The sequence below is a fragment of the Lepisma saccharinum genome, chromosome 4 (assembly GCF_977018435.1).
Source record: "Lepisma saccharinum chromosome 4, izLepSacc3.1, whole genome shotgun sequence".
NCBI lineage: Eukaryota > Metazoa > Arthropoda > Insecta > Zygentoma > Lepismatidae > Lepisma > Lepisma saccharinum.
In genome coordinates, this window is record NC_139232.1 from 55,967,610 (window position 1) to 55,988,779 (window position 21,170).

General features: G+C 39.1%; 2 protein-coding genes across 3 annotated transcripts in view; both read left to right on the top strand.

Moving 5' to 3' along the window:
* The window catches only part of LOC145986477 (cytochrome b5 domain-containing protein 1), a 122,749-nt gene extending 115,601 nt beyond the window's left edge, over nt 1–7,148 (top strand). For both annotated transcript variants that reach the window (XM_083120526.1, XM_083120527.1), the window contains one exon: nt 6,859–7,148. In XM_083120526.1, coding sequence (XP_082976652.1) covers nt 6,859–7,089 — 231 coding nt within the window. In that variant the 3' untranslated portion in view covers nt 7,090–7,148. The remainder of the gene's footprint in view (nt 1–6,858) is intronic.
* Nucleotides 1–21,170, top strand: part of GlcAT-P (Glucuronyltransferase P) — a 245,828-nt gene that overhangs the window by 8,099 nt on the left and 216,559 nt on the right. The gene's annotated exons all lie outside the window — the stretch shown is intronic.

A 21,170-nucleotide genomic window follows, 5' to 3' on the forward strand; every position in this document is an offset into this window, starting at 1 on the left:
ACCTATTTTTTGCTTACATTTTTACCTAACTTTCCATGTTTTACATTCCTATAAATAATACACTTCTTAAATAGTTTGCATATAAATATGTACGGGCATCGGCCTCAATTTGTAAGTAAACTGATTGAAAGTATTCGCACAATGTTTGTTTACACATGATGCCTTTTGGTGTACAGGCATAATAGATGTAGTGTGCTAATAGCCACTGTATTGCTTGTAATTTTCTTAACGGGAAAAGCATAAAATCTGGGAAGAGGAGATGTTCCACTGTAAAATATGCAGGAGGTTTCCTACATATACTGCCGAGACAGCGGCAGAGGAATTTCCAATTGTCTGTCATTTTAGTACAAGTTGTTAATCTATGTCTGAGGGTATCTACTTGATCACAACTTATGCAATTAGGTTCTGCCTCTAGATTAATCCGATATGCTCTTTCTTTAGTTAATATTGTATCATGAATCACCAAGTACCATATCGAGCGCACGGAGGCTGGAATATGTTTTGCTGTTAAGTTGCGCCATACATTCGACCAGTTAATACTAGGTTGCTGGTTCACTATTCTGGGTTTGACCTTGAGCCTGTCACACTGTTGACGATACAATAATTGGACTGTAATTGCTTCAGTCTGTATTTGTGGACTAGTTATCAAAAGATACACAAATTCTAATACCGTTGATCGGAAATAACTTGTATCACTGTCAAATTTTGGCAGTAATACCGGTGCTGTAAGTTCGATGTCTCTTAAGTAGGCATGGAGTATATATCCGGTCAAGTTCGGCGTATCTTTTAGCGCTAGTTGAATATTTCTATGATTGAGGAGAGCCTGTGCTTGTATTTCAATATTCATTAGATTTAGTCCACCTGTTCTTAATGGTAAACACAAAGTGGTATAGGCCACTCTAAGTACATGGGACTGCCATATGAACTGTGTGACCAGCCGTCGTATTTCTGCTGCACTTGCTGGTGGTAGTGGTAATACTTGAGCCACATACCACACTTTTGAAAGAAGAAACACGTTGCTATAAGTCACTCTAGAGATTATGGATATATTCCTTCGCTTATCACCAAACACTGCATGTCGTAATCTTGATATCACCCCACTATATGTTCTACTTTTCATTTCTTGTATCGTTGAACAAAACACTACCCCCAAGATTGTCACTTCATTCGCAATATCATAAGGTGAATCTTGATAGCAGTTTATTGGGTTTTTTCCTAGCTGCAAAATTTTGGATTTTTTATCGTTTACTTTTAACCCTGTTAATTCTTGCGTTGTTTTTAAGATAGCCTGTAACTTCTGCAAGTCGTTGTCATCATTTATCAGAACAGTTACGTCATCTGCATACGCGAATGTTCTAAACGATTTCCTGTAGACTTCCACTCCCCGCACCTGTTCTTGCATCCACCGTACAATGGGTGTAATTGCTAAGCCAAATGCAAAGAGTGATAATGGACACCCTTGTCTTAATGATCGCTTCAGCGGGAAAGACGTTGACAGTGTCCCGTTAACATTAAGGCGTACTCTTGCATTTGTGTAAAGCAACTGAATAGCTGATACAGTTTTTTCTCCTAATCCTACTTTTCTTAACAACGTAAAGAAATAATCGTGCTTGATTGTGTCGAACGCGTTTGCAAAGTCCAAGGCCAGGATTGCTGCTTTTGATCCAACTTTCTGTTGTTGAAGTGCCACAACGTCTCTTAATGTATTTAACAGTTCAAAAATTGCACCATGCGCTCGAAAGATGAATTGTTGTGGTCCTATTAATTTCTCCGCCAATTGTTGCAGTCGTTTTGTGATTAGTCGTGTGTATATTTTATAGTCCACACACAAGAGTGTTATCGGGCGAAAATTCTTTGCCGAGATGAGTCGTCCTGGTTTCGGCACGAGTACCATCACTCCTAACAGGCTCGTTTGTCCCATGCGCTGTTGTCGGAAAACTTCATTTACCCATCGCGTCAGCATGGTCTGTACCACTGGCCAAAATGTTTGGAATAATTCAATAGGTAAGCCATCGATGCCTCCAGCGCGATTGCGTTTGCCGGCCATTACAGCTAGTTCCACTTCCTCTCTTGTAAAGGGCTGTTGGAGGAACTCCCTTTCTTCCTCTGTTACTGTTGGTATATAGTTTTCAATAATGGAAAAATCTTGTTCCTTGTCAGCACTTGTGTCACTGAATTTATTGGAAAAGTAATCTACTAAATGTCTTTGAATGTCTTTCGTATTTGTAAGTTTTACTCCTCCTTCATCGTCGATCTCTGTTATCAACTTCCGTTGTTCTCTGCGTCTTTCTCCTAGGACTTGCGCCAGCGAAGGTTGTTCTTTGGGATCGAACATTACTAATTTGCTTCGATAATTATATCCTTGCATTTTTTGGTTGTACATTCTCAGAACGACCGCTTGTATTTTCTTATATTCACTCAGAACCGTTTGATCTGTTTTGAGTTTGTTTGCTAATTCTCTCAAAACTGCATGGTAAAAGTTATACTTCTTATAAAAATCCGCCATTTTTCCTTTACTGTATTGCATGCAAAAGTATTTAATTGAGGGTTTTAGATAGGAGTCCCACCATTTTATGAAGTCTGTCTGTCTATGACTCATGGCTTCCCATTTTCCCCATTGTTCCTCAAATTCCTTACGAAAGGCTTCATCTTGAAGTAGTTGAAGGTTTAATCGCCAATAACCTCTTCCTTTCCGAACATGTGGGATATTTAAAGCTATATCTAAATGGACACCTAAATGATCACTGAAACAGTTTGGAAGTACCTCTATTTTTGTGGAATGCAAGAACAGTTCTTTTGTTACATAAAACCTATCTAGTCTACTAGCAGTATTTGTTCTAATGTATGTATATCCTTTTTCGCTAGGATGTTTTCTTTGCCACACATCTATTAGGTCAAACCCAGACACTAAAATCTTTAAACTTGGTGAAGTATTAAACCCAGGGGTTTGATCCTCTCGCCTTAACGTACAGTTAAAGTCTCCCGTGCACAATATATGTTGTCTATTTCCACCGAGGGCTGTAGCTACTTGAGTATTGAAAAATTCCTCTCTCTCTTTTCGTGCGTCACTACCAGACGGAGCATAAATATTGCATATCCACACGTCACCCACATTTACACAAATTATTCTACCTGATGGATGGTATAGTACATTTGATACTGTAATACTATTTCTAACTATAATTGCCGTTCCCGTTGAGTTATGATTACTATTATTATATACTACATAATCAAACCCAATATCAAGATTTCCTATACCTAGTTCTTGAATACAAACAATATCTAAATTATAAGAACGTATATAGTCTATGAGAGCTTTTCGTTTAAGTTCAGATGAAAGTTTGTTGATATTTATTGTAGCCACGTGGTAAATTATTTCCTGTTCCGTATGCTTGCTTTGCATTAATGTTTTATAACACTCGCTTGAGTTGTCAGAACTTATGTTATTGGTTAGAAATATTAGAAATAGACACCATAGAACAGACACTACTACCATTACTACTATCTATATACTTTGTCAAAGTTACTTATTATTCTCCTTACTATCACCGGTACCTGTGTCCACTGTCGTATTTACTGCCGGTTTCCTTGCCTTATTTCGTTTGGGGTGAGGTCGCTTCGACGCGGTCGGCGATCTCGACGTACTGCGTTTCTTCTGGCGATGCTCAAAGGTGTCTTGGCGACGGCGCTGAAGTTGCCATTCCGCTTCCTTAGCCTGTGAGGACTTCAAAGTTCCGGCATCTATGGACACAGGCATCGCACTGTTCGCACCTTCCATCTTCATTGTAGCATCCATCATCTCGGGGGTGGATATCCCCGGATCTGGCTCCGGCGTGCCGTTGGACGAATCGACCGACGTGTCGGTATGCTGCTCGAGATCCATGTTCACTGGTTCCAGTATGGGGGTGTCTTCTGCATTCTGGTTCTGGTCTGTTGACTCCTCCGTTATCACCTCCATTTCACTGGCGTCGCCGGTCTCACTCAGGGGCTCAACTGGTAGCTGTTCTGTCTGTTTTGGGGGGGAGTTCGAAGTCGAAGCGCGATCCAAGTTATTGGTGTCGGTCTCGGTATGCTGCGCAGATAGGTTCGTAAAGGTTGCCGACATCACTGGTTCAGTGGCATCGATCTGATTGGGCCCAAATCTGGCGACATTAGCATACAGAGTAGGATTCTTCACAGGCCCAACAGGACGTCGTTGGGGGCACTTCCCTGCCACGTGTCCCCCCAAATCGCAGATAGCACAAGTGCGTTCCTGACCAAGATACGTCACCCAGAACCGTTGTCCACATATTGTAACATATGAGGGAATCGGGTGACGTAATGACATTTTCAAGATTTTTCGTCCCGTTCGAACTTTATAAATATGTTCTCCTGTGTACACTTCGTCCAAAATTTTGTCGATAACTTTGCCATATTGGCTCAAAACTGAACGTATTTCGTCATCTTTCAGTTCCTCGGGTACAACGTGTATCCGGACCGTCACATAATCCATATCTGTCCACGTCATGTCAACACTATATTCATCGGTATCGTCGTGATATTTAAAACAGCCATTTGAGTTCTGTATCAAACGTTCACCAAGCACTCGCGAAGTTAATTTCAGGAACACACACTTATGATATAAATCAATTTCTATACTCACTACTTGTTCTGGCGTTAGCTGCAACGTGTCGTTAATCCAACGATGTAAGTCTAAGGTCGAGGGTCTAGTTGCAACATTTCGAAAGTTTAATTTCAGGGTATTAATTCGCCGAAGCACCATTCTACTCACTGGTTCTATTCAACAGGACACAAAAGTTGCCACGCGAATGGAAAGTAACCGCTTATGCAAGAGCAGCGCGCACGACGTCTGCTCACTCACGCGTTCCATGCGAGACTTACCACTGCGCCATCTGGGAGGCCCAATGTTGAATATCTCTGACAGCGGTTGAAAGTTAAATAATTTATATCTTGAAATATGCTAACGTCATTTCTGTATAATAAACCATGGACGTGACATGTTAAATGTGCAACAGGAGCGTAAATGAGACATTCATACACTTCAAGAAGTGTTTTGCTATTTTATCTTTCAAAATATTAATTTTAAAAAATGTGCTAAAAAATCTACCTGAGTTTAAAGGGTTACTTATCTGGTTGTGATGGATCTCTGAAATTTACACTGTAAATTTGAACCCTGCCCTCTAGGTTTTTCTCTAACACCATTTGCCTTGAAGGAACAGATAATGAAACGCTTCCGGATAACAGCCAATCAGAAGCCACATACCTGCAGCACTATAGGGTTTGTAATACGCGTTCATCATTAATTCATTTTCATCGTCGCTGTTAACCGAAGATGCAGGGAAGCGAACAAAATATAAATGGACGTACAGGCGTATACTCAAAGGAGTGGAAATGAACGAACGAGTTAATTTTTTATAGTGTGTTGAGACATGGTCATTTTGCACCCCTGAAATTATAAGAGGTTGAATTTAAAAATCTTTATCTGAAAGTTAAAAAAGGAATGTGAAAAGCCCCTTTTCCAGAGGACGTACGCAACACATTAAAAAAATAAGGAGACATTAAATATTTCCTCATAGACAGTGTAAAAGGTTCGTGCTTCTAAATGAGCTAAAAACATTACTTAAAACGCTGTCATCATCTCCTCCCAATATGGATGATGAGTTTCAAAGAGTAAAAATTTGTTTCGGGAAATTAAAATCACTTGAAACGACGTTACATTCACGACAATTTAGTGGGTCCAGCTCTTCAAGAAAATGACCATGGGTGAAATGGCTACGACCAATTTCGAAGCCGACTTAAAATAACCATTTCTCGATGTGAGGGATGGCACAGAGGACAACATCCACCAATGGTGGACTTCCCACTACTCTTGCTAGACGTGCAAAAGGAAGGAATGAAAGACATTCTGAAAAATCTACGTTAGGTATTAGATAACAATATTAGTTATGAATTTGGAACTAATATTGAGTGTGATGTCTTCAAAATGCCCTGAAATTTTGGCATTTTCAACAAATTTCCCCCTTCCCTTAAATTCAGCTTCACGAGACCATAGAGATGCAGAAAAGTAGCGTAGAATAGCTAAAAATAGAAACATAAGACACTGTTTCTTTTGTATCTGAAACTCCAGCTTTCTCACGATATTGCATATAAGAAATTATACATTATTTGTGGGACTGAGCCTATACCACTGTGAACCGATACCGATATTATTACCAATTCCCACCGATACCGATAGCAATGCTTCAAAATTGTAACAATTATAAGTTGTTCAAAATTTTGATTAACATTAGTGGGTGAATATTCCACTCCAATCGTAAGAATTTAACAGTGTTTTGCTTCAAAATCTTTAAAAATTACATCTCAATATAAAAATGCCTGGCATGTAATCACAAAACCCAGCTTTTCCACATTATATTCGCCCAAAATCAATGGAAACTTTTTGAATGATAAATAACTTCCAGGATAATTAGACACCGCTAAAGTGTCGCGGAGCATTTTTGCGAACCTTGCGAACTCCGGAAAACCATCAGATGGTATCGGTAAATAAAATCCAACACCAGTGAAATTATTATACAGTGCGTTCGAAAAGTAACTATGCACCTTTTTAAACACGATTATATGTTGAGGGAATGTGAGCTGCGAGTATTGTTTTCTGTAAAGGTTGGTAATCCTGCCTTGTGTGCAATTTGCTTCCGCGAGCCGGTCAGGCTGGTGCTTTGAGACGAGAAGGTGTGTCTGGTTCTTTGTTGTTCATTGTGTGTTCGTCGCCTGCCAGGTGTATGGTTACTTTTGGAACGCACTGTACATCTGCATCGGCTCAGCTTTAATTTTTTTTTGATTGTCTCCTTCTCAATATAGGTTTGTTCGGAAGACACCATGGAGAGAATTCTGGAGCGATACCTCCACTACAACAAACACGCGGCCAGCTACACGTGGAAGTTCGAAGGGCGCGTCCTGGATATGAACAAAAGCCTCTCTGAGAACGGGATTCCTGACGAACGCGACGAGTTCCTTGTGCTCGGGATTCCGGAGAACTTTTATGTCCCGACCGTGCTCATATACTTCAATGATGACCTCACAAGCGTGTAAGGCAAAGGTACGGTTCTATTCCTGACATCTACTAAATTCTCACCAGAGAACGGAACAAAGTCGTCTTCTTTTTTTTTTCGAAATGAAATTTGTTTTAAATAAAATTTGGTATTGAAATATTGCTGCTTTCATTTCGAAGTTTCTTTGGATTTAAATTTCTACGTAGCATACCTTCTGGGTGTGTGTTATAACTACAGCCTGAATTTATATGCAATTACATATTCTATTCATTTCTAGATACATACTTTGAACACAAAAATGTCAACGAATTATGTAACTGACATGATTTTGCATAAGTTTTATGTTACATATTTTTACATATTTCCAAGGATATTACATATTTTACATATTTGCTCATTTACTTTACATAAAACAACATATTTCGGTATGTTTTCCCTATTTTGATCCTTTTTCCTATATTTTCGATCTCTGATACATGATGACGAAGATTTGTAGCTCATGTGATGTCATATTTTCTAATCAATGAGATGAGTAGTGCTTATGGTCACCTAAAATTGGCGGCCAAACCGAAAGAAGGGCTGAAGACAAAAAAAATAATAATACTGGAACTGTTATTTATCAAACGATGCGGGAGCCCTTTCCGTTTACATATTTTCGTTTTGCTTTTACGTTTAGGCAAAGCAACTTCATACTTGGCATCGGTGGACAAGAAAGCTACTTTCCTCTACGTAGCGAGTTACACAATGTGTTCCCTTGTACAAAAAGTACAAAAGTAGCTAAGTATATTACCATTATCATTCGATTGTTTTCTTTCTGTAGACGCCTTTTTTTTACAATTTGTTTCGAAAGTTACGAAGAGATCTCTTGCATATTTACATTATCTACAGTAATTTGCGATGTGAAAAGTAATTAATACTTGACAGAATTGGTTTCTTAAATATGTACCCGGTGCTGTGCTTTTTTGTGTTTATAAATTTGATACAAATTTTAATTTGATACTACATATTTAGCTACATATCCTTAAAAATACATATTTATGTATCTATTTTTATCAATTTATGTACATATTTTATCAATTTATGTACATATTTTGTACTTTGATATTATATAAAAATCCGGGGTCTAGTTATAACGTATGGTACAGCCTACAGTTCCGAGCTGGGAGAAACTATTATCGGATTAAAAATTATGGATACTCTAGTCTGGACTCCAATTAAAAATTATCCAGTAGACCTACATAAAAACATATCTTATTCAATTCTACCTTAATCTATGCTAACCTTTTTTTTTTTTTTTCGAGTATGCTTTCTATTTTTTATCGTCGCCAGAACAAAAAAAAGTGTCGTTCTTTTCAGTTTTGCAGACGATCGCTCTCTTTGAAATTCTATAAATAAGAAAACGTGTTCTCCGATCGTGAAATTTTAATGCAGTGCACGCAGGAAGGTTTTGAATTATTAATTTTCAGATTTTTAAAATTTGTCAAAAAAGCAGTTCTTATCAATTTTTGGAAACAACTTTTTCTTAGTATTGGGTAGTCCTACAAATACAATATTAGTCTTGTTTTGAAGCTCTTTTCATCTGTTTTTAAAATCCATTATCATTGACAATTCACATTACGAAGCCGATTTTATACGGATTTTTATTCAACGGAGTAAACGTGGTGTCGCACGCACTGGGTCGCAGTGACAGCCCGCAGTTTTCACGGTTCAACGGACAGCGCTTGTGAAATTGCTCACTCAATATTTCAAAACGATCAGTTTGGGACGCGGTGGAGAGAAGGATGGTCTCGTTTTGAAGCAGAACCCAGATTACAAAGCAATTTTAGCTGTTAACAAACTGCTAAGTGGAAGCAATAACTCCGACGCCTTGGAAACTGAGTACACTCCAGAGCAAGTTTAAGTATACACCATTTCTTCATGCGCAGCGGAAAGATTATGTAGTCATTCCTTACAAATCCCTGTAACGCGATAAAGAGGGAAGTTTCATATTTGAAAATTTGAAACACATTTATTGTTAAGATCCTGTATTGGAAAACTAATAGGATTATGTTAAACATTATCATTAAGATATGTTCCTTGTTAGTTTATCTGATTTGAAGTTTTTTTAACAAATAGGACGCAATATTTCCTACTTTTTGAATTGTTTCCGTGTATACCGTGTATTGGAATTTTAAGTACACATATATGTACACATTTCATTGGTTTTAGTACATAATTAGCCGGGCCCTAGCTATGAGAGTTGTAAGGATAATTTCCATGCGCCCTACGTAGCCTAGGGATCCGGGTTCGAGTCCCGACCTGGGCATAGGTGTTCTTTGTGAGCGTCCCTTCATCAATATCGTCCTCATCGTCGCGATTAGTCGAAAGTGTCAGAAAACTGGCGTATGATAAAATCAGTCAAATAAAAGGTCATATTTTTTCTGTTAAAATTATTATTTGTAATATAATGTTACACGCCTTATTTTATATCAAGTTATTGGAGATGGTGAGCATTGAAAAGAGATAGTTTAATTACAACCTTCATATGTGTGATATGAGGCTCGCTAGCTTAATTAGCTTACCTTCCTAGTTTGCATTTTGGCGTCAATTAATTAATTTCCATGTGATGTTGAAATTAAATTTATCAACCTCACTGTACTCATTTCACAGGCACGTGGCCACACCTGTAGTTGTCACTAAAATAGCTTCAGAAACACGATTTTGCATCCATCACACGCATTTCGTCAATGGACAGTACAGTGTTCTGCATTCTCGCTGTTGACATCTGCACACTCCAAACACAGAATTCTTAAGTGTTTGTAGGAGATCTTTCACCGCATGAAGTATGGGAACGATTTCTCACTTGCAGTCGCAGGCAACGAGAGGAATATATGAACGAAGTGTCGAATTTGAAAAATGGGAGAGTCCTTGGGTTCTGCAACGGAAGCAATTTCGAGTCCCTGTCGCCCTGTGTCATTTCTTATCCGCAGTAGGTGATTTATCTTTTTTTCCGTTACACGTCGCAGTATTGCCAGATAGAACAGCAATATTGAACATCTCTGTTCTCTAAAGCCATCCTGGTGATTGGCTTAGCTACAGTAGTACCGGAGTTTGTAATCAACAATAAGTGCAGGCTTCTCGAAAAGATAAGTGCAAAAATTTAGTTGGACATGTAGTGTGTTGCAGGGTCTTACCAATTGTTCTATGCCGTACAACAAATTTAGTTGAAAAACGTTTCTTTTGAAGGACGAACTGTACTTGATGGTTTTGATTTGATGGCTTTTCTGCCACTTTTGTCTAATCGCGAAGATTAGGATGAGTGATGATTGATGAAATTGATGTTCTCACAAAGAACAACCATGCCCAGTCCGGTATTCGAACTCGGGACCTCTAACGTCGTAGCACGTTGTGATAAACACTCTTTTTTATTATTTAAAAGAAACCCCCTAAGCCAAAAGTTATTTTTTTAACTTAAGGCAGGCAACCTAACCACACTAACAGAGCGTTGCAAGTGTTAGCTATGCCTACATTCTGACTTGGGCGCCGCGGGAAAAATCTTGAACACTAAGAGCGTCGGGAAACAAAAGTTTGTGAACCCCTGCCCTAAGCGTTAGTCTCCAGTCATTCTCTTTCTCTGTTTTCATGCATATAGGGTTTTACTCAATTCTCTATTTTCTCATTAAGGACTAACACAATCATGTTTTACCCGGGATTCGAACCCGGGACGACTGGCGTAGCGCGCTGTGCTGACCACTCCACCACGGCGGTCGACACGAAATCTACTGGACCTAACTCCTTCACTGCATACAAAGGTTAGTCTTAAGATCTTTCTCACTGCGTACCTTTTGCTATTTATTCATTCAGTAGTCCAGTAATTTGTAACTTACACGTGTAGTTGAGACGTACAGGTGCAGCACTGTCTTCATACAGAATGCCTCGAGCAGTAGTCAGCATGCCTCGATTTGATGAACGTTTTGTTAGCTCATTTCAACTTTTGTGGTTAGAAGGGAGAATCAAATTCTCGATCTGCCACCATGATTTTCGAATTCTAGATCAACTACAGTAATTTTCAAATTCTGAGTCCATCACAGTAATTTTGAAATTATAGATTGGCCACGAAAATTTCCAAACTTTGATTTCGCCACCGCAATTTTCAAATTCTAACTTCGCCACCGCAATTTTCAAATTCTGACTTCGTCCACCGCAATTTTCAAATTCTGACTTCGTCCACCGCAATATCCAAATTCTGACATCGTCCACAGCAATATCCAATTTCTGACTTCGGCCATCGCAATTGCCAAATTCTGACTTCGACTGCCGCAATTTCCAAATTCTGACTTCGGCCACGTCAATTTCCAAATTCTGACTTCGGCCACCGTGAATTCCAATTTCTGAGTTTGGCTACTTCCGATTGTGAATTCTGGATTGACCTACGATTGTCGAATTAAAGAAATTTGCAACTGAGTTACCATCAAAATTGCTGCAACGCCCTGGTGATGTTTGACAGCAAATTGTGTAACGAGACACCAAAGATGGTGCTAAACAACAGCAGTTAACACCAACAGGAATGTCCTCCTGCCACCACTGTTGGTAGCAACTTAGCTGGAAATTATTTTAGAGTTAAATAGACCACCATGATTGTCAGATTCTGCATTCGACCACTTACCATTGTCGAATTGTAGTTTCGCCACCAGAACCTCGATCCTTCTTCAAAAGAACATTCCATAGAGAATACGGACGACCTCATATAACCTGCCAGGTAATATTGTATCATGTTGCAACGCAATTACTCAGGGAAAAATCTACTGTACTAAGCAGTGTAGAATATCGTTCAGAAAAGGTGTAAAAAAAGAAAGAGAAACAAAATAAAAACAACTTATCATGGAGTATATGTCGAACAAGATGAGGAAGGCGGCATTGCCTGAATGCCTCTTTGATGTACCCGTTTGCCATGCGATGAGTGCCACAGTTTGTCGAAGCTGCCAAGAAACAGAGAAAGTGTGTAATGTACGCATGCTGCTACCATGCCGACCCTGTATTAACACAGTTTATTTCAGAACCAAGACGAGACTCAGAGGAGGTACTACACGTTGAGGAAACTGACTGAAGAAGTCTGTGTCCTTCTCGTCTCGATGGGAAAGTCCGATATTGTCGTGATAGTCTCGATATAATAGTGTGTTTCAAATAGACGGGACAGGCTTTTAACAATTCGAGACGAGACGAGATTGATCATGTGTCCATTTGACAAACGAATATTTTCGAGACGAGACAGCATTTCACAGCATTTCCACGAGACGAGACAGGCCAAAGTCTCGTCTCGTGGGCAACACTAGTTTCAAAAGTCGCGCAACCCTACTTTTATCTATAACTTGAAAGTCTTGTGCGACATTTACAGGTTTATTTTTAGCATATTGAAGCCTCGTCCTTTGGCAAATTCTTAATACTTTAAATTGTCAATTTTATAATATGCAGGAGACTCCAATAGTTAATGAGACAAGTCAGAGAGATTTCTTTCCAGGATATTAATTTTGTGTGAAAAGTTTTGCGGGATTGAATTCGAAGTGGTGCCATGCTAATATGTGATTTTCAACCAATTTAGTGCCTCCCCCATGGCGCAGTGGTAGCGTCATTGCCTTGTAATCAAGGGGTCCCGGGTTCGATACCCGGTGGAGGCACAAGTGGTTTGGATCCCACTTCAAACTGTAGGTCCAGTCCCAATTAGCCTTACTGTGCATAAAGTGGACTTAAACATCAAACCAAACCAATCAACCAATTTAGTAATGTGCAACTCCTGATGGGTGTGAGAATATCAATTTTAGGAGAGAAGTGAAAAAGTGGTGAAAAAGTGGAGTATTAATGACACACAAAGCAATCTTAATTAAGAGCCATTTTTTTGAAATTCGAACAAAATGAGATAGTTGTATTTTTTGATTGGCTTGACTTTTTATTTTTTGAAGTAGGTCATGAAAAATGAATATTGTGTAATTTTGACCTTGAAAAATTTTTCCCTTCTCTGTAGAAAATGTCAAAGTTCAAGGTCGGACCGCCCATTTTTAATGAAAAGTGAAACATGGTAAGTTCGCAGTGCTGTCTGTATCTTTGAAAATCAACAACTGTTAATATAAGACTGTTTGCTTATATACATTCAACTGTTTTGATGGGACATTGTTGCTTTCCATTGTTATGCGGAACAAAGAGGGTCCAAAATGCAGTTTTTTCCTGTTTTCGGCCCTTAATATCTTGGTTAAGCAACACTACCCCAAAGATTTGTGAACTGGGCATTGAAGCTCACTATTAGGACAAGCTACCTGATATAGCACATTACTTGGATATTGATGCTGTTAGCAGATATAACCCTTTGAATACTCAAAAATTGCGAAATCCACAACTTTAGAATTAGACTTATCTCAAAACAGCATCAAGCCAAAAATAAACTAAGTATACCATCTTGTAGCTGAATATATGTACTAACACATGGAAATGAAAAAAACGTCGGGGCCTCGTCCCATTTTCGAGAAAAAAGAAATTAAAATGTTAAGAAATGTCAATGTTAGTTATCACACTTCCTTCCCTATCAAAAAGTGGAACATCCCTTCCTCCTACTTTTCTTTGTCCCAAATGGAAGAGTACAGTCATGGAAAATAGTTCTTGGGCCACGAGACCTACGATATCGTAACATCTTAAAGCCTGTTGTCTATGCAACCCAAATAACAAAATTGTCGCTTGGGTTTGCCTGGCGGACCTGGATTCTCGGGAATGATTGAGTCTTGACAGCAGCGTGAGTCATACCCCCAGGCCCAGCCATAACAAACAACAGCTGGGTGCCGTGAGACCACCAGAAAAAGTTTCAGGAATTGGTTTCTTTACAACAGCTATTCGTAAGAAAATGTTCTCTTTACTGATATTAGAGTCATTGTCAAGAAAGTTCACTGAAATGGTGGTTTTCGTCGAATCATCATCGCGCAACACACATGCTGTCAACCCAGAAGTCCTTGAAAAAGGTTGGAGTTAAAAACAACGTCTTGACAAATGATAAGACGAATCGATATTCATTAGTCCCAACTTAGAATTTTGTGTAAGACATGGATCATCATGTCCTATCATCCATTTCATAACTTCATTAATCATCCTCATCGCCTTTGTTGACGCCAAGTGCTAGAAAAACAATATAAAATAAGCAAAATTAAGAAATTAATAAATGACATTTTCAGCGATTTCACGCAGCGACTCAGTTGCATGTAGACAAAGTTTCATTAATCGGGAACCAAGGGCCCCCTCGTTGTGCTTCATTGTCATTTTCCCTCCACTTTGCCGGCCGCGAATAAGCTGAAGTTGATTAATGCACAATCCACAAATTGCACCAAAGCGGCGCATATTATGAATAGGTAAACTATGTGATATTATGCTAATTTAGAATTTAGTAATAAAATGTGAATTTTGGGGGGTTCAGTTAAGTGGCTGCACATCCATTACGTAATCGCGATATCATCAAATTGTACGAAGCATGTCTACACCTACGTAAAGTGTCACTCCCCGTCATAGGCGTGCACAGACCCTCTGATTAGGGGGGATAGCCTTGATGATAGTTCAGGCCGGAAAATAATAATGTAATTTCATCTCACTTGTTTAAATTTTATTGCATTGATGGGTGTGTTTATATATACACCCCTCCCCCCGCCCCCCACACACATATAAATACATACATACATATATATATACAACACACACACACACACACACACACACACACACATATATATACATATATACCAACAGTAAAAATCATATAAATTGTCTCTCAAATCTGCGCGTTCCATTTCCTCGAAACAATTGTTCATGCACTTAAGAGAAAACCTTTTAGAAGCAGTACTTCTCTCCTCGGTAATTTAAAATGCATTACAGAAAAGAAATTGCGAGCGAAGCGACCAATAAATTTTCAGATCCAATTTTTTGCAAAATGAAAACAATGTCGATTTAATATGGGGAAAAAATCATGGAGCGCCATATTATTGTCTTTTACAATTTTTTTCATTTAGATCGTTTGGCGTCCAGGGTTAACTCCCGTCGACCCCTAGCTACGGCTCTGAACTTGACTAGACTGCAAGAAAAGCAGACATTGCGAGCGAAGCGAGCAAGAACATTTTACAAAAGGTATTTATATTTGTATAAAATTTGAAATCAAGGGGGCAATTGCAGCTCTGTCCCTCCCCACCCCCACCGCAGGTGCTCTTGGCAGTCTGGAAGAAATAATGCAAGAAAGACGTGAAAACAAAATCCATCTTGAGTATCCTTTTGTCCTGCTACTCTTAGATTCTGCTACTCTTGCTTTCCTTTACTTCCATGTTTGCCCCCTAAAATTGATTTCCGTTCAAGGTTGTGGGGGTGTGTGGTTTCGCCACTGCACCCCCTCCTCCGTAGTTGCTTTGAACTTTCATCGGCTTGAAAATACTTAATTTTCTTTAAGAGTATAATATAGTTTAATAACGGCGATAGGATTCATCTATCCTAAATTTCTAGGTGAAAATATAATAATATAGGGGCATAGATGTCTGGAAGGGGGCAAGGATTGCCACATCTTCCCCTTAGAAAACGAATGTCAACCAAAAAGTACGTTTTCACATGTATAATTTGATTTCAGTCATAATAATTTACATTAATTATTATAATGAGGATGCAGGAATGCGATAATACAACACTATTATCGGGGTAATATGCCCCATGGAAAAATACCTTGCTTGTCTCTTCGTGGAAAATATCTGCAGACGTCCATGATTAGGGAAGCATTTGCCCTCCCCCTGGCCCCCTGGGCGCACTCCTATGATCCCCGTGATGGAATATGTAGCTCAAAGCCAGGGCTTTAAGATCAAATTTGTTTTGTTATTGTTTTTATTAGTAATTACCTCAGTTTTCTTCCTCTGAAGTTAAATTATTCATGACGACGATTTATGATTACATTAAAGACACGAATGAACATACACAATGAACCCATTTTGGTCGGAACTCGAACTCGGAACCTTGTTTGGCAATAAATACAAATATCCATAAGGCATGAGTGTTTCATTGGAGATGTTCCTCTACTTCCGTCATTTTATCACTAATATATTTCTTTAATATACAATAATAAATCACAACTACCTAAAAATAAATATTATTTTGCATTTTCACATGCATATGTTTTTTTACGGTTAGAGTGTGAACTGGCACCTGTTTATTTAGATTGTTCTTTATGTTTCGTGTGTAGTTAAAGATAGGAAAAATGCTTGAGGAACGATTAGGGCTATAAGAATTCCGTCCGTGACAGAGTGGTTAGCACAGTGCGCTACGATGTCTGATGTCCTGAGTTCGAATCCCGTCGTGCGTATGGGTGTTCTTTGTGAGTGCCCCTTCATCAATTTCATCATATCACTCATCCTCGTCGTCGCGATTAGCAAGAGGTGAAAGAAAAACGACGCTAAATAAGAAAATAAAAATACTTATAAGAATCATTCTTATTTCCGGACGTGTCCTACATTTTATAGTTATGTCTCGCCTCCGGAAGGAATTTGAAAGAAATCTCAAATGTCTTATACGTATTTTGGGCATCACGTAACTTCAAATTAGATGGAGAAACAGAAAATCTGAGGGGAGTCTGAGACAACGTGGTTCCTTGGAGAAGTATGCTTAAATCAAAGAGTGTGCATGGTTGCTACTGGATGTTCGGAAAAACAATTGCATTCCCAGCTCAGATATTACTTCCCGATTTTCTAGATCCGGAGAAGTCCGGATATATGTATAAAAATGCTTACTTTGTAAAGTTTTATCGATACTACAAGTGTCAATAATTTGTTCGAAGTAACAAGTTTCGTTCCAGAAATTACATAAACGGTCCTTATTGGAGAAATAAGGCACACAATTCTGTTTTTTCCCAGTGTATAGTAGTTTCTTACATATTAATAAACAAGAACTTCCAGACTTTGTTTACGAAATTGTGAATTTTTTCCTTCCCTAATTCATGGATTGTTTTCACTTCCTGGCCCCATATCGACGAAAAACGTTCTGTCTTACATACACAAGTTGAAATCACATACAGCCGTGCTATTAATTAACAGTTGAGGAATTTTGAACTCAACCGTTCACTTCAACATTAATTTTTCAGCTGAAGATGTGTCATATTCTCGTTATATGCTAAGATGTCCTAGTAACCTATTATATTTACTGCAAATGCGTTCGTGTCCAACATTTTGACACAATTTGTCCTACTTTCCTCTGAAGAGTGATCTGATAGCACTATGTGTGATGAGAACTGTTTTTACTCAATTTCTGATATAATTTATTCCAGCATTTCCTTCAACTTCTATTACCTTGTTATTACCTCCAATGCTTACACGACTTTTCCTTCGTACTCGACCTTTGGGTTCAGAAATGTTTACAACACCCCCATCTCCCGCGTGTAAATAGCAGGCAACAACACTCTGGAAGACCATAATGTATACAACTTGTTTACTACATATTTTACGAAAATATTAGAATGTTAGCTTGATATAACTGTGGATTGTAAGGAACGAAATTAAATACCTGTTTTATACGCAAACTGGAACGAGCGCAGGCCTGCTGTGAGTCACTCTGGCAGTGAAGGTCACTGATCGAAGCAGTTGGTGCTTCTTGCTTGCTACAAGCAGGCGCCTTATCTTTCCTCAAGGAAACACGGAAATCTTCGTTACTTTTTTTTCGCCAGACTAATGGTGAACATTTACAGGAACGTAAGGAGTAGTATCGTATTCTATTGGAATTAGATTTCGTGGTGTTTAAAAGATATCATAACAATATGTAAATCTCTTTTGTGACCTACACTGAACTTATTTTAAAGTTTCATTGACATGTGAAAGCGGAAATTTCGAGATCCTTGTTCCTTACGATTTCTAAACAACCAAAGAGCGTGGTGAACGTGAAACTACTTATTGTTCGCCACAATGGTATGTATTATACAAATGGTCTCTAATCAAAAACCCTATTACATCACAGGAAGTGATATTTAAAACAATTCTACCACGTATCCAACGTAACCAATATTCAGATTGATTCCAAGCTTCTGTTTGGGTTATTTTGTGTCGCATTTTTACCTCTTGCGATAATCGCGACGATGAAGATGATGGGTAATGATACGAATGCAATGCTTCATCTATGCCTCAACAGGTTTCAAAAATGGATCCTCTGACTTTGTAGAGAGTTGCGGTGATTTTTATTTTTATTTTCATTTGGTATTTTAAGTCCACTTTATGCACACAAAGGCTAATCGAGACTGCGTCTACAGTTTAAATTGGGATCCTAACCACTGTGTCTCCACCGGGTATCGAACCGGGGACTCCTTGATTACAAGGCGACTCCTCTACTACAGCGCCATCGGGAAGGATGAGAGAGAGAGAGAGAGAGAGAGAGAGAGAGGGAGGGAGAGAGTTACGGTGACTAAGATAATGAAGAATTGAAAGTAGCAGAACGACTAAGCTATTCTTTTGTCAATATTGGGATAGTTGATGAATGTTATGAATGTCAGTTCAAATTGAAAAAAAATAAACTAAAAAATTTCCAGAGTGCCGTTACAAATCGTTAATTTTTCTCTTTCCACACATTACTTTGCTACTATGTAGATATTTGCATGCTAAGACGTAGAAAGTGCTTCATTTTCAGTGTGTGGAATTGCGATTTATTTCTGAGAATGGAGTGGGTAGTGGGAAAAGGATCACCTCACATGTTTGGATTATACCCCCTTCCCCTACACACACGCACACAAAATATATCGGCTGTTGTTCTTATAAGGAAATATAACATGTATGAATTGTGTCAAGAAATATTGGAGCCTATTCACATCCCTACGGAACTTGGAAGAAAGCCCACGTAGAGATTGGGAAGTTTTGTTACGACAAAATTGGGATGTATAGTAAATTAAAAAGCAAAGTCCTACTTTGTGCTTTGCACCGAGCCATGAAGGTGTATAGGGGGTGTGGAGTTAGGGCCCCACGCTTTCTTCATCAGGCCGAAGATGGGAATGATGTGATCAGCACCACGCCCCTGGCCGCCTTACCCCCCCCCCACCCTTCCCCAGAGTTTCCTCCAGGTACCCACTTTATACGACGCTGGGTGGGCACCGAAGCAGCTTGAACAGGTGGACAAAATCCCGATTATCCCCCGTCGGGGATCGAACCCAGATCTCTCGCATGGTAATAAAACGCCCTAACGACTGTGCTACTGCGGCACATACAGTAATTAAGGCAAGAATTGTTTTAGCGTTTCGTTCAACGTTTTTAAGGGAATCATTTTCGGAGATATAATTTGTAGCTCTTGTCGGTTCTGCGACCTGGCTTGAGAAAAGGCGATTTTCTGACGAACAACATTCCACCTGACAAGTCACGTGACTTTCCTACATTTCCTGTGCCTGTTGGCTTTTGCATGAAAGACGAGTTGCTCTTGAGACAGACAGAATCACCCGATCACCTAATGGTGCAATGTGTGTTGCCTACCCTTCCGGCATTATTTACTGCCATTAAAGTCTTATGGGGAAGAACTTTTTTCCACCACTGTACATGTCTTGACAAGTTGTGGGACAGTTTTCGTTTTTCTTTCTTCGATGGATAGCGTAGTGGTAACGTCGCATCCTTGTAATCAACGGGTCCCGGGGTTTGATGCAAGGTTGAGGTACAAGTTGTTCGGATTCCACTTAAAACTGCAAGTCCCCAGTCCCGATTAGCCTTCCTGTGCATAAACTGGGCTTAAAAGCAATGCTCTACTAAGCTCTATATACAGTGGCGTGCCAAGGACTTTAAAAAAGGGAAGGAGACCTATACATTTTCTTAGCAGGCAGTCATCTTTTGCAATATTTTCCTGCCTTTCGCATTCATTTTACTAGGCCAAATGGGGGTTATTATCCACACCACCCCCCTTTAGGCATGCCACTCTAAATTGCGAGAAGAGTACGTTTGTAAAATATTCTGTATTATTGTACCAAAGAAAACTTAACTTTCCTGTATAAGTCTGTACACGTAGCACTATGCTGTGTGTGCGGGGTTCCCAAAATAAACAGATTGCAATTCAGGTTGGCCTGTGAGCCGATCTTCGTGGTGGAGTGTTTACCACACCACGCCACGACGCCAGGGGACCCGGGTACGATTCCTGGTCTGGAAATGATTTATTGTTCATTGTGAGTGTCGCTTCATCAATTTCATATCATCATTCACCCTCATTGCCGCGATTAGTCAAAAGTGACAGAAAAACGACGTAAAATAACCCAATATCAATCTCAAATAGGGTTAGGAAAATCAGGCTTAGGATATTTCCATCATCTTTAATATTGTTACTGCAAATAACCAACGTGCTTTCTTTTATGATCATTGCATTTTTTAAAATAAAGTTTAGAATATCAGACACGACGTTACCACTACGCTATCCATCAAAGAAAGAAAAACGAAAATTGTCCCACAACTTGTCAAGACATGTGCTGTTCCATTTGGGACAAAGAAAAGCAGGAGAAAGGGATGTTCCACTCTTTGATAGGGAAGGAAGTGTGATAACTAACATTGACATTTCTTAACATTTTAATTTCTTTATTCTCGAAAATGGTGCCTCCTCGATGGTCTAGTGGTAACATCGTCGCCTTGTGATAAATTAATCCCGGGTTCGATACCCGGTGGAGGCTCATGGCACCGTGGTTCGGATCCCACTTTAAACTGTAGGTCCAGTCCCGATTAGCCTTTGTGTGCATAAAGTGGACTTAAAATCACAAATCAATCAATCAATTATTCTCGAAAATGGGACGAGGCCCTAAAGTTATTTTCATTTCCATGTGTTAGTACATATACATTCAGCTACAGGATGGCATACGTAGTTTATTTTTGACTTGACGCTGTTTTGAGATAGCCTAAGTCTAATTCTAAAGTTGTGGATTTCGCAATTCTTGAGTATTCAAAGGGTTATATCTGCTAACAGCATCAATATCCAAGTAATGTGCTATATCAGGTAGCTTGTCCGAATAGTGAACTTCAATGCCTAGTTAACAAATCCTTGGGGTACTGTTGCTTAACCAAGATATTAAGGGCCGAAAACAGGAAAAAAATGCATTTTGTTACCGCATAACAATGGAAAGCAACAATGTCCCATCAGAACAGTTGAATG